The sequence below is a fragment of the Musa acuminata genome, chromosome BXJ3-1, assembly GCF_036884655.1.
Source record: "Musa acuminata AAA Group cultivar baxijiao chromosome BXJ3-1, Cavendish_Baxijiao_AAA, whole genome shotgun sequence".
NCBI lineage: Eukaryota > Viridiplantae > Streptophyta > Magnoliopsida > Zingiberales > Musaceae > Musa > Musa acuminata.
The window spans coordinates 1,461,253-1,476,519 of NC_088349.1; the positions used below are offsets into that span (position 1 = coordinate 1,461,253).

General features: G+C 40.5%; 1 protein-coding gene across 2 annotated transcripts in view; it reads right to left on the minus strand.

The window, feature by feature from the left end:
- The window catches only part of LOC135628559 (transmembrane E3 ubiquitin-protein ligase FLY2-like), a 29,539-nt gene that overhangs the window by 2,279 nt on the left and 11,993 nt on the right, over nt 1–15,267 (minus strand). For both annotated transcript variants that reach the window (XM_065135304.1, XM_065135305.1), the window contains 7 exons: nt 15,141–15,204; nt 14,981–15,058; nt 12,454–12,611; nt 12,304–12,363; nt 12,081–12,174; nt 4,271–4,438; nt 2,596–2,924 (listed from right to left, as the gene is read on the minus strand). In XM_065135304.1, coding sequence (XP_064991376.1) covers nt 2,596–2,924; nt 4,271–4,438; nt 12,081–12,174; nt 12,304–12,363; nt 12,454–12,611; nt 14,981–15,058; nt 15,141–15,204 — 951 coding nt within the window. The remainder of the gene's footprint in view (nt 1–2,595; nt 2,925–4,270; nt 4,439–12,080; nt 12,175–12,303; nt 12,364–12,453; nt 12,612–14,980; nt 15,059–15,140; nt 15,205–15,267) is intronic.

Genomic DNA, 15,267 nt, shown 5'->3' on the forward strand with positions numbered 1-15,267 from the left:
TATCCTGGCAGTAGCTAAATGGGGAAAAATGAGTGCTGCATCTCATTGCCAACTTAGACAATGAAACAAAAAACTGTATTGAACAATTATGAACTGGTGAGTGGAGTCATGGCACAGGTTCATGTTAGCATTAGACACTGTAGTCAACAAGGAGTAGAATGGTGCAATCTGTAGACCTAATCATTCACAAACTCTAAAGGGTTATTAGCCATTAACACCTTGGACATACTTAAGTACCCATTTACTTTCTGAAATTGTACAAAGCAATCTGTTATACATATATCTTTGAATGTTTGAAACAATTTTAATCTCAGGTAAAAGTTTTTGTCCAAATAGTTTTTTGTCTATGGTTACATGAATGCTTTTCTTAGATGTCTTAGATGCTATTATCTAACAAGTGACTTACTCTCTGCAAGTTGAAGGTAGGTCATGCTGGATCTCCTCCAGTATACTCCACGATGGAAGGCTTTTTGTTTATTAATCGCTTCAATCTTCTTTCTGTTGTATATATGTTATCTATTCTTGTCATACATAAGATTGCCCTTGATTCTTTTTTCATCTTGCATGTTAGTCCAACACATTTTTATAACTTGAATCAGTTAATTTTAAGGAACGAAAGTCTGGAATTAGTCCAACTGAAGTCCAAGTGTCCACCAGTTCCCTTCAGCTTGGGCTAATCCTAGAATTTTGGAGCTAGGTTTTTGCTTCTTCCCTTAATTTCCTCTGCTGGAAACCTCCTGATATTTCATCAGAAAGGTACAGTTGCTAGCTTGCAACTCCCTCTCCACATCATCAGCAAGCACCCAAAGCCATTCAAATTTTCCTTGATTCTTGTCCAAGTTGTCCTTTGACTGATATGACAGATGGGAGGAAGTGTATAGTCACTAAACTCATGGGAATATTTCCACTACAGGTACAAAATTAGAGATTTAAAAAAGGGGCCTACAGTTCCCCACTTGTCATCTATGTTATTCCATTTAGTAACATTCTACAGCTATGAGTTCCTCCGTTTCATAGCTTTGAATGATCATAAAGTGGCATCTTAAAATCAGAGAAAAAAGCTTATTGGTATCACAATCATAGAAATATTCTACCTTCAAGATTCTACTTTGGAATAAATCATGATCAACTTTTTATAAACACTTCAAGAACAAGTTTTCAAAGATACAAAACGAGAATTGATCATCTGACCTAGCATCTAACCATAAGGCATTATATTAATTGTCATGCTGAATTCATTTAAATTTCAATCTTTTATCTTGTTGCTCTGCATGGATTGTTTCACATGGTCAAACTTACTCTATTTAGAAGCATTAGTTATCCAACAAACAAATTTTAAAGCAACAATTTCAGTGAGGCCTCTCTCTGATTGCCTGAAAGAAAGGTTGTGTTTCCAAAAAAAAATAAGGAAATGGAACAAAGACATCGCTAAGAAAATGATCTACTGATTTCTTTAGTATTGTGTCGTTTAATTCAATCCTTCTGCTCTTGTTACAAGCATGTCTTCTTTATTTTTGCTTCATTGTTCTTGTTGTGGAACGGATTGCAATTTGCTTGTCTTTGATCATATCAAATATTGACCAAGTTCTGAACTTCAATTTTTATGCTATACTGCATAGCGATAATTTCTTCTAGTGCTAAAAATACAATGGACTTTTCTTCAACAAATTTGCATGTATTTAGTGTACAATCAAATTGTACCCTACATTATTCACAAGTGCACCACTGACAATAGAATAATTCTTGAGCAGGAAAAAAGAAAGGAAAAACTAAAGAGACTACGAAAGTTTTAGAGAATAAGCCATGACGACACAAAGCATCATGATGGTGCCTATTCTCTTTTTTAAACATTGACCTTTGTAAAGAGAGAAGCGCTAGAAGAAAAATGGTAACACTTAGTAACTAGAATTGAGCAAAAAGGTTGGAAAGGGTCATAACAAGGAGTGTCCCAATATTTTCTGCTAGCAGTGAACTAATGCTGTTTCTAGCAAATTTGCAAAATAATTTACTGATATTAACCAAAAGGACAGATGTGCACAAGTTAACAAGAACTTAGGGATTGAAGTAAATAACAAGAATATATGTACTTATGCAAAAAGGAATATTTGAGAAACCGATACAGAAACTACACAACTACAGGCAGCATGGTCCAACACTCGACAAAACACGAAATAAAAGTTAATCATGTTAACTTTCCATCAACTGTGATGAAAAGGAGAATTTCTTGTACTTACAGAAATAGAAAACTGAAACTAAGAAGAATTCAACATAAAAAGCAGATTAAATGTTAATGTAATATCTTCATTTACATCTATCTGTGAGGTGTAAGAGACACAAGTCATCTATCCTCTTGACATTTTGATGTTTCAAACCCTTTTTCATGTACTTAACTGCTTACTATATCCAAAAGTTAATAACATAGTTCCTGTCTCAAAACCTAATTATTTTCCTTTAGATGAAGTATTTGCCAATAGTGATGAAGTTTACTGAGCATTCATATTAACAATTATTTGAAAAAACTATCATGCAAGAACAAAAAGAATCCTGTTTTGTCTTGTCTTCTTGTGAATATAATGAAAGATAGAGAACTCAAACCTGTCGAGGAATGAAGCATCGAGATCCAAGATAATGCTGCAGTAGTAGAACTGATGCTTGCAAACCCATAAATACTCCCAAATATATGCACCAATATTCATCAACCTCAATACGCAAAAAGTTGCTTGGGCAACCAAATATGTACAATGGTATAGCAAGGCGAGTGAGAGTCATCCCGACTATATAATGTGGGTGCAGGGGTTTTCTTGTATCCCGAATAACATTAGTTACTATTTGTGGTATCCAAAATGAATACATAATGAGGAGAATAGGACGCAAGAAATTGTGCATTTGGTATAGTACCAGAATGCCTCCTAAAAGAATGCCATCTGCAAAGTAGCAAAATTTGGTTAGGCGCGTATGAGAATAAAATACACCTGAATATTAAGTTCATAGTAAATATCTGCAAGAGTAGAACTTCTATGAGAGAATTCAGTAATACACATCAGATAAATCCACATCAATAAATTTAGTACCGAGACTAAAATTGAAATATTAGAAGAAAGAAGGCCCTTAATCTCTTAAGTTTATGTATCCACATAACTGCCATTATTTTGTGCAAAAGAAAAAAAACTGGGAAAAGCTGCTTACTTAAGTAATATCACAAATTTAACCAAGGCACTAATAGAAAAAAAAACTTGAATATCTTATATAAGATAGTCATCAGACACATTATAATCAATACATCAAATTATTATGACCATACATCAGCCTGATAAATTTATCAAATTATTCAGTACCACATTGAATCCAAGATAAGGGGCAAGCCTTGGTACAATGGTAGGTTTCCCTTTTTATGGCTTGGGTAATCAGGATTTAAGTCATGAGAATAGTCTCTTTAATTGTAAGGGTGAGGCTACATGTGTTGACCCTCCACAGACCCCACATTGGTAAGACTGTAAGAGTCTGGTGCACTAGGCTCATCCCCTTATTTTCACACAAGATCCAAGAGTAAAATGCTTTACGTCACCATGGGCCATTCAGGAGGGGCAATGTGACACTTGCATATCATGGTATATAGGGAACTCCAGATTGCAAGCACAAAACTGACAAACCTGAATATGTTCTTTTAATAATTCTTTGTCAGATAGGTTTTCAAAATTTACAAAATTATGTATATTAGTTATCAGTTTTTTCCAGACAATATTAACATCAATCTTGGTTGTCTTGTGTGATATTCAACATATGTGTTTGCTTATCGCCACATCAATGGAAGAAATCCATAGAAAATGGAAAATAGGATAACTTTTACCTAGGAGAAGAGAAGGAAAGTCTTCTCCATGGAATACAAAATTTTCAATTTTCTGAGACATTTCGAAAGGAAAAAAATCCAGTCCCACAGATAATTATTAGAACCGAAAGTAGAAGAATGATAGTTTTACTTGGTTTCAATGTGGTACTGGGTCAATAACACAGGAAAGTCTCCAGAGAGCACAGCAGACTACAAACAAGTTACTTTTCTTCTTCAGCTCTTTGAAAGGGAAAAAGAAATACCTAAAACGTCTCAATATTAAACAGCATAATGTTATGATTCAATCATAGTGAATATGAAAGAAGAAATGAATAGAGGCACATTGTTATGCAAGCATCTGCATGAGCACAATCAAGGAAAATCTGAATGTATATTTCAATTGCTAATAACCATCGACAAAAAAAGTGCATACTGAGAACTTACAGAAACGGCTATAAAGAACAGATAGCTCACGCCTCATAGTTTCCCAGTTTTCACCATTATGCATAGGTCTACTCGCCTTCCATATAGCAAGAAGATATCTCATCTCGAAAATCGAAAAAACAACAAACTTGAAGAAAGCTGCTGTCGCAAAAGCATTGAATAGGGACTCTGCAACAAAAAAGCATCCCAAATTCCAAATAAGACTACGACATTCAGTGGTTCGATAATGTAGTCATAGATTCACAAAGATCCTTCAGTTTATTTTATTTGTTCAAAAAATAAATGAAAACGGTAACAACAGAAATTATCAACATATAAATGTCAAAATAATTAACAATGTTTGATTGCGCCATCGAGTGACAACTCAAGATATAGAGAGTATTGACTAGTTAATATCAGTCCTAAAGAAACAGAAATGCAACATAAATTCATGGAGGGGTCGCGAAAACTTCATCCGTGAGTCATGTATTTCCTAATGCTAGATGTATGACAGATTGTTGCCTGGCATTATACCATACTGTCACGGACTTAGCTGGTTTTGCCTAAGTCGTGCGGCACCCTCGCGCGTCCGTCCGCAAAGGTCAGCCTCCTCGAAGCCTCCCATTGGCCCTTAGGACCAACAAAAGAGAGGACGGGTTAAAGAAAACGCCTCAATCGGGATCCACAAGCAAACATGTCCGAAAAACACTTCATAGACAATGCAAATTACAAACAGACTTTACAAGCTTTGAACAGTGGCACAACAAAGGGTAAAATGGTCCATTACAGACGAAAAGCTCTCGCACGTGTCCACATGACACAACCTTTATTTACAAGCCTAAAGAGGCCACCAACCCAACTAAAATGGGACTATTATGCCTTCGGCCGCCCCTCTATATGTTGTACAAGGCATGAACATGTCAAAAGACACGGACATACATAAGCATTACATCAAACACCTTGTTTAGAAGTTTGTCCGTGACATTCTCCCCCACTTATTCCTTCGACGTCCTCGTCGAAGCCTTTGCCGACACTGCAACTCCTTACCTTTGCTGAGTCTTCAATCTTCCGCTCCAGCTGCAATGCGCCTCCTGGCTCCCAGCTGCTCTCCGCTGCTGTTTTTGAGTAGTCGAACCTTTGATCCGCCATGCTGCTTCAACTCGCCAATGACTCTGACTCTGGTGTGGGGTTGGCTGAGTTGTGTTGATCCTTGTTGATTCCTGCGGATCTCTTAGATGAAGGAAAAAACCATCCTTACTGCGCCAGTCTCTCAGAAATTCCACATGCTGCTTGAACTGGGTGGATGCTTGTTGGAGCTTTAACGAGCATCGTCTCGCAAACTTCTGAAGTTTTGGGTCCTTCCTCCACAAAATCTGCTCATTGACTCTTCTTTCAGTTAGTTGTCACATCCAAGTAGGTTCGCATCACTTCCGCTTTTGATTGGCATTTCGTTGGGAAATGAAGCGGACAATCTACTCTCAGTAGCACTGATCACCGTTGGTGAGGATTTGACAACTATTGTCTTCCATTATCTTCGAAGGGTCTTTGAACTTGTGCAGAGCTCCTCTGCTAGATAGATAAGAGAATTGGGGTACTCGGTTTCGCCCATCCTCTTAAGAGTTGAGAAGGCAAAGGTTACTTGACTTCGCCCGCCTCCTCGAGGTTGTACTTCATGCATCGAGCTGGTTACTGGCCTTCGCCTGCTCTTTGCTCACACTTCTGAAGCACTTGAAGTGTTTGCACTCCTTGCGTTGAGTTAGCTACTGTGATTCACCTTCTCAATGCCATCGAACTTCTGGAATGCGGGAAGTTTTCACCCAAACTTGGAGTAATTCTCTGATAGATGAGGTCGCCTCTGGGATTGTACCGTTTTCTCCATCAACCCTGCCGCCTACTCCACTGAGTAGCAAAGGTACAACACCGCGTACTGCTTGCTTCGTTCCTTGGTCGTGCACTCTTGCATGACCCGAAGTCCTTCACTTACAGCTATCTTGATGAGAAACTTGTTGACACCGGTCTTACGAAGTTCCTCGGCCTCTGCCCTTCAGCCTTGTCTCGGTACTTGGAGATTGCCTCTGTATGCTCCACCTCCTCGGCCACTTTTACGACCAAGCGCTCTCCCTCCATGAGAGCAAGGGATCAATGACTTTCACGGAAGTCCCGCCTCAGCGATACCATGGCGCTGCCATGCCCATGGCCCTACTATCCGTTGCCTCGCATCTACATCCCTTTTCTTCACGATCAGTAGAAATGTCTCCGTGGCACTCCTCTGAGTTCACCTCCATTCTAACTGATGCTTGATTTTGGGTAGCTAAGTCCCTGTGGACTCGTCGTCGCTTCCTCGCCCCTTTCGACCCCCTGCTTCAACACCTCTGTGTTCTCCAAGCAGTCCGTTTGGTCGATGGAAAGACAGATTGCAACTCCCATGCATGGCCTCTGCCATCACGTTGTAGGGTTTGCACCGATTTTGTTCTCCTTAGCTTCCTTGGTAGCAACGTTCGCTTACTCGGCCTTGTCCTCTGACTTGCCGGGCTCCCTTAAGCGAATATGAGCTCTGGAGCAGTCCAACTCTCCAGCTGCTTCGATCATACCTCTGCATGATCAAATTCCTCCCATGGAACTCACTGGTACTTGCATTCGAACTTTTCCCTTGGTGGAACACAGCCCCTATATGCTGATGACCAAGGTTTTCATCCGATGCAAAATTCGATGCACGCCCGGAAGACCCGCCTCTGCGGTACCATGGCCTTCGCTCCTTGAATCCATAGCCCTTCTTGCCGTCGTGTTGTTCACCGAAGTGGAGCTTCCAGTAGCTCCCGATCATACCTCCATATGATCAAGTCCCTCCCGGGACAGTCGTGTGTATCGCATTGCTACGAACTGTTCCACCACGATCCGCTGCACCATGTCGCCTCCTGGTGACATCTCCATTGCATTCTGATCCTTGTGGAATAAACTTGAATTGTGAACCCTCCATGTGTGGCCTCTGCCAATACATCGCAGGGTCTCTTCCACCTTCGATTTTGTTCGCTCCTTTGACAATCGACCTTCATCCACCCACTCTTGGGTCACACCTAGATGAAGCACCGCTCTAGGACAGTCCGTCGCCTAGTAGCTCCCGAAGTCCACAGACTTCGCTGTAAATTGTGCACCATTGCCTGGATCCTGGGCCTCTGCCCCTACCAGCACAATCTCCGCTGCGCACCGCTTCCTTCATGGCAACTTGAATGGCAACACTGTGGCATATTCTTCAAGAGTACCCGCCTCTGCGTCCTCTTGCCCCGTGCTAAGGCCTTCTGAACCCAACTTCACCTCCGCAAATTGAGTCGCCTTAGTTCCTCCATCAAATGCTCCTCCGAGATAAGGTGCATGTGCCCAGAAGCTCCCTTCGTCTTTGGCACCATGCAAGATGAGTCCGCTCCGTCAGAATGAAGGACCCATGGAACAACATGATCCTACCCTTGCCTCTGCAAGAGTTCATGTCTTTGACCTCTGTCTAAGGAAAGCACTGTGCTTCTGCTCTATGTTCCAACTTCTTTGCTGGTTCCCTTCATGCGGCTTTGGTACTTCGCCAAGTTACACCCAAGTTGCTCCGCTCCTCGTTTTCGCATTGAGTCGATGGTGGCCCTCGTGCCCACCATTCCACGGGTCAGCCCTCCCTTGAGTCCGATCTCCATATCGACTCTAAGTGTACCTTCATTTAAGTTGCTTCAGGTCGCTCCCCCACTTGATCTCGCAATGCATCCACCAATGCATTCTCTCGAGCGAGATCATGCGACAACTCCTCGCTGCTTGCTCAGTCCATTGAGCTTCGTTGAGTTGTTGTTTGTGAGGTACTCCTCCTCAACATGTGAAGTCCGTCTCACATGATTCTCCCTCTGGAGAGCCGAGACTTATCCCTCCTGGACAACTGTCCCGTTGGAGCAACATCTCTCTTCGTTTCGGAGACCACCATCCCCTTGGACTACTCCGATCTGCTGAACAAACTGTAAATTGTTCTCAGTGTACCTTCATTTAAGTTGCTTCAGGTCGCTCCCCCACTTGATCTCGCAATGCATCCACCAATGCATTCTCTCGAGCGAGATCATGCGACAACTCCTCGCTGCTTGCTCAGTCCATTGAGCTTCGTTGAGTTGTTGTTTGTGAGGTACTCCTCCTCAACATGTGAAGTCCGTCTCACATGATTCTCCCTCTGGAGAGCCGAGACTTATCCCTCCTGGACAACTGTCCCGTTGGAGAAACATCTCTCTTCGTTTCGGAGACCACCATCCCCTTGGACTACTCCGATCTGCTGAACAAACTGTAAATTGTTCTGCCTCTTGCAAACGCACTTGCTGGATTGCGCCTCCACGTCAATACAGCCACCGCTGCACCCCTCAAGGCCTAGCAACATGCTGAACTCGTTGCACACTTCAACTTCCTCCGGACGTATCCTTTGCATGCCGAAGAGAAAGTTTCAATGCTCCATGGCACCGAGTCTCGGCCGCCTTGGGATGGCCACGAACATTCCATCGTCCGCATACAAGCCCATGCATGAGTACCGAATTCTTCGAGTTAGCAATTCCCCTCACCTCTGTGAGCTTTGCACAACTCTTTCGGTCGCTGAGCAACTCATTCCACTTTGCATGGTCTCGTCCTTTGCCAAGCGCCTCGCTTGCCTTGAGCATCATCAAGTAAAGTTGTCAACGTTGAGCCGTAGCTCAAACTCAGCCATCCCAACCTTTGTGCGCTCCGCATTCTTCCAAGCTTGTCTGTTCTCGTGGTGCCTCTTGTGCGAAGGGTTGGCCATTCCTCTGAATACCAATGTTAGATGCTCGCTCCTCTGAGCGACTCTTTTCCCTACATCTCCATGCCCGTTTTCCCTTAAACGGTCGCGCGTTGCTGACTGCCCTCAACGCAGCCCCGCTAGGTCCCCCACGTTTGCATGTCAAGTGTTTCTATGAGTGCTTGTCCGGCTCTGATACCATGTGTCACGGACTTAGCTGGTTTTGCCTAAGTCGTGCGGCACCCTCGCGCGTCCGTCCGCAAAGGTCAGCCTCCCAGAAGCCTCCCATTGTCCCTTAGGACCAACAAAAGAGAGAACGGGTTAAAGAGAACGCCTCAATCGGGATCCACAAGCAAATATGTCCGAAAAACACTTCATAGACAATGCAAATTACAAACAGACTTTACAAGCTCTGAACAGTGGCACAACAAAGGGTAAAATGGTCCATTATAGACCGAAAATCTCTCGCACGTGTCCACATGACACAACCTTTATTTACAAGCCTAAAGAGGCCACCAACCCAACTAAAATGAGACTATTAAGCCTTCGGCCGCCCCTTTACATGCTGTACAAGGCATGAACATGCCAACAGACACGGACAGATATAAGCATTACATCAAACACCTTGTTTAGAAGTTTGTCCGTGATAATACAACAGAGCTCAAGTAGAGAGAGGGCATGAAAACATAAGTAGAACTATTGTGCTCAAGCAAATAAGCAAATTATCAAAATAATACAATCATCCTTGTTTGGTTGCCATCTTTCCATCTACTTGACCCTTCTAATCTCTTTTGTAGTCTAGGCCTTTGAGAACTTCTTGTGTGTTTACCATTTCACTGGATGTATCATTTTGTACATTAGGCTTAATAAGAAGCCTTGAAGAAATCTTTCATATCAAGGTTTAAAATCTCGATCTGCTACTGATTTCAACACCTTGTAGGATTGGGATGGTACCCAATACGTTGTTCAATATACCAACTTGTACCACCTTGTATGACTACAACACAACATCAACAAAGCTGTAATTTCCAACTAAAATATTATTAGACTGGGGGCTGTCTGAACTCTGAATACAAATTGATCCTCAAATTGATCTCTTCAGGATATGATAAAAATTCAACAACAATAGTGAAAACAGAGAAATATACAATTATAATGCTAGATCTAAACCAAATAGAACCAAGCTTAGCGCTAAAGTGTCTCAATTCAGTTCTAACTAATACTTGATTCTTGTATGAATAATAGTTATAACCAAGGTATCAAACACCACCAGTACCAGTTGGTATGGTCTGGAGTTTATCAGTCCAACAGTCATTAGGACATGAGCAAAGCAATTTCGTCCGGTTCAGTCTGATATGGCCTGTACTGCTCAGTAAGGTTTACTGAGCGTAAATAGCTTTGTGTAGGTCAATACCGAGTGGCAAGCCTCCCACCAGTACATGTATTTTTTTCTAAATTTTTACTAGTTGTATTGACAGGCCAGCTGTATCTTTTTTCCTTTTTCCCAGATCCCCCCGTCATGCTATCTCGTTCTCTTTTTCTCATGCATTCTCTCCATCCCCCTCCTCCAATTGCCACCTCTTCCTCTTTCTCACCATGTCGCCACAAACACCTCCACCCTGCCGCATCACCACTGTCTCCTCTTCCTCTTCCACCCCTTGTTCCACCAATTCTCCTCTTTTCCTCTTTTGCCTTCTCCTCCACTAATTATCCGCTTCCTTCTCCTCCTCCTCTCTCCTCCTGAATGTTGGTACATCAGGCTGTATTGAAACCATCTCCTCTTCCTCTTCTATCCCTTGTTCCACCAATTCTCCTCTTTTGCCTTCTCCTCCACTGATTATCCGCTTCCTTCTCCTCCTCCTCTCTCCTCCTGAATGTTGGTACATCAGGCTGTATCGAAACCATACCAGTCAGGCCACCAACTGGTATGGACACCCAAATGAGACTTTAAGCCTTTGGACGTGACAAAGCAAATACCAGTCAGGCCACCAACTGGTATGGACACCCAAATGAGACTTTCAGCCTTTGGACGTGACAAAGCAAACCATCTAAAATTTTCACTATGATTTATACTCCATATCTGTAATAAGTATAAACTTTAATACAAAAATGTCCTGTAAAACATACTAAAGAATCTTATTATTAATGTTGCAGAACAAATTTTATATCTGACAGGCCCCTCCGAATCACACACAGGTTGCTGTAAAGTTGATTCTTCTACTACTTTCATTGAATACAGTCCCTTGAGGTTTAAAGCATGGACAAAATCTACCAGACAGCACATCATTATAACCATCATAACTGATGCATTTCAAGCAGTAACAGGAGTTAGTTATTTGCAAGTGGTCTTACATAAAATAAGAAGAAACTAACATAAAGACTTTAGAGTAAGCATTTATAATGCAAGATGGCTGTTATCTACTTCAAGAAAACAACAAGGCCATAAACAAAATTTGATTGCAAATGATTCCAGATGATAACCACATTGCAAAGGATCTGTTGAGCAATGAGAAGCATAAAAAAAAGGAAATGGTAGAGATGATATTTTAAGGCAACATCTGGAAAAATTAGGAAAGCAAAGGTGGATGTGTAACAACATAATCACCAGATACATGAATCAAACAAAGAAGATATACAATTGACAAAGATCAATCAGCAGGTACAAATTGCAAACAATACCGTAGGAGGGTAAGTATCAGGCAGAGCTGCATAAGTTACATGTTTAGAGGTACTAGGATTGAGTCTGCTAACAAAAATGATGCCATATCCTTTAGGGGAATAATGAAGATTAACATAGTTTACCATAAAATTTCAAATAATTTGATGACGAAAATGATATTGCATCATATGATACAGCTTTGCATCAAGGATACATAATAAATATTATGACAAATTTTGCTCATGAAACACTAACTTAAGAAAATTTGCCTATAAACTTCACATCATGGCATTCCTAAAAGTTGCTCCTAGCACAGGGCAAGAGAATTTTCCAACAGCAGAATATTCCCTTGTTCATCCAGAAATACAAAGCTGAAGGCAAGAATAGAAACTACATATAAGACATACCTACTAATATTCCAGCAGTTAAATTCAGAAGGCACAGATATGCATCCATAACAGCTTGTTGTCCAATCATTATAATAGAAACTTTAGCAGCACCCTATGGGAAAAAAAAAATCTACTCAGAAGAAATATTAAAAGAAATACAAGCATATTTTGATTTACTTCCTAAATCTAGAGATGATATAAGACTTCTCTGTAAATAGAACAAAACAAAACAAAAACTCACAGATTGAGTATTGCTATGCTCCATTTGTCTAATCAGCAGAAGAACTTGGAGAAATGATATCTGGTGTATTAATACATTAAGGATTCCAAGAAAAGTATAATGAAATAAAAGATGGATAAGAATATGAGTTATTATTTAATAATAGGATACAAAAGTAACCATCAATGTATAGTTAACTGCTTTGTTGTAGTAGACCTCAATATTCACAGAAGTTGCATTTAACAAAATGGAGGAGAAGCACTCTCCATCACCATCTGTTGCTGGACCCTCCATTAACCCCTCTAGATGGTAAAGATCATGATTCCCATCTAATAGCAAAAAATTTGCTTATAAGTGATAGCTGGTATGCCTCTTAAGCATATTATTCGAAAACAAGAAGATAGACCAAGATCATATGCAGGAAAAGTACTGGTAACTTTCATAAAAAGAAAAAAAAAGCATATCCATATGCTTCAGAAAGACAAATGAAATATAGTTTTTAACTATTATAAATTTGTTAAGATAAGAACTCCTTGTTCGCAAAATTTAATACTCCAAACAAGCTTTTCAAACAGTACATGGAAGCAAACCAACCAGCTAGTCTGGTGGCATGTGAATTGTGATCAGGTCCCTTTCCCACAGATTGAGGGTTCAAACTAATCCTTGATATGGTATCTTATGGGCATGTTGCTCCTTCATCCTGAGTGACAATCAACCACCCACAGGTGGGATCTGATTTGCCCAAGCAAACACTTACGTGCCACCAACATCAACTATGAAGCCTTCTTGTGTCACCAACATAATCTGAATATGCAAAAAACCTATTTCTGTGAGTCGAACCAGTCATCCAAGTCATGGGGGAGCAACCTTACAATGGACACATGGTTCGTCGTGCCGACCTACACCGGGCGGTACGTATCAGTTCGATAGGAGATCGGCACGCGGACCACCTTGTACTGAGCGGTCCATAACAAGGGACACTATATCGTCCAATACGGGGTCTATATAGGTCGGAATGGTCGAAATCCGATCATACTAACCTATACCAATCGATAACGATCGGATTTCGACTGATACCGATCAATGGCTGGGATTTGTTGAATTCAAACGGTCCATTTGGCCATTTGAACCAGATCTAAGGGTTTTTAAAACCCTTTTTACCCCTTCATTCTCTTCCCTTTCACTCTCTCTAACTCATTTACTCTCTCAATCACGTAGTTATCTCATTATCTCATTTGCACTCTCGTGAACTCCACAAGGCTACCATTTGTAGATTGGATCAAGCTAGGGAGGCTAATTAGAGAGGATTAATACCTAAGTTAAAGGAAGAGGTCTCTATTCAAAGGTATGTAGACAATTTCGCAATCGCATTTAGCAACCCGCTCGGTTCGGAGACATGGCAACGATGTGAACAATAGTGCCTCGACCGATGATGGTAACGACGTCGGAGAGTCGATGGCCTTGTCTACACAATTTGAGGGTGGTGCATGGACTGATGAGTAGTTTTTTACGCATGCCACCCAAGATTCAGACCATAAAACTCGACGTGATAGTTGGACATTATTCTCCAAGCAATAGTACGGTGATCGATCTTATGATATAGAGCAGCAGATCAATGACGAAAATAGAAGTTCCAACATTCTCCCACCAATATACGCTACAATCATACTTGCCTCAGGAGCCACCTTAGATGTGTCTGGTTCACAACGATCAGACTATGACCATCACCATATTAATGCACCAATAGCATAAGATGTATCAGTATATTATATCGTGAGATCAATTTCAAAATTGGGTATGACAAACATATCAAATTGATATATGAATACATAGGATCGAGAACCCCGATCCATCGCTCGTGGAGTCCCGTTGTTCTTTTTTGTGATAGAACTAAGTATATCCATTGATCAATTACTTGATTCATTTGGATCTTAAAGTTTAAGTTATTTAACAAATAATCTAACAACTCAAATCATTTCTTTGTACATAATTCAATATCAACAGAAGGACGATTTGAAACATACCACAAAGGATCTCCTCAAAGTTAGGAAAAGACATGTGCCTCTTTCCTAATTTAGATTATTTTTGGAAAAATTATACTAAATTTATATTTATTTTCAACTTAAAAACCGTAATCTAATTTTTTCCTATTTTAAAAAAAATTTTAGAGCTATTTTCGATCAATTTTTCATGTCGTCAATATGCCTCGTTATACTGACACATGGTACATCGGTATGGAGCGGTACGTACCATATCGCTAGCCAGTCGGTACACCGGTGTGGACCGATAAGGCGAACCTTGCAAGTATAAGAGTCACTAAATGATTATTAGAAAATATAGAGACCAAAACAAGAGTGTATAAAGAAATGTTAGTTTATTGAGGTAAATGTTGGGAAGACAATTGTGTTCTTAACCCATCCTAGAGCTTTTCAAATTGTTCTTCGATAGGTATCCTTTGTCTTGAAATTGGAGAGCTAACAATTTAAGGGCATGTTTAGTCTCAAGAGAACAGAATGACCTGTCCTTGAGATACAGTAAAATTAATTCACTAGCTGGTGGATCACCACCAACATTATTGTTTTAAAAAATAATTCAAGCACGATAGTTTTTCATTTGCACAAAAACCTCACACCTTATAAGTAACAAACTTGAAACAATATCATGAATAGTAATAGAAGATATCATTGAATTAAGATACCATTTTGGTTAGACGATATACGTGAAACCTGGGCAGCTATCTCTACGTGACAGTGCTTCTCCATGTCATAAGTGAGAGCTGATAAGATAAGATAACAGTGTGACAAAGATTTTTCAATCCAAAAATTGAAGCAGATTAGAAAAACTAAAAGTAATCTTACATTTATTTCTTCGGATTTTATCTCGAGTAGATTCTTGAAAAACTTGTGAAGAGAAGACTCCAAGCTGTCAGGGAAAGCCACAATATAAAACTAAGCTAATCACCATGAACTGAAGAGTAACTATGCC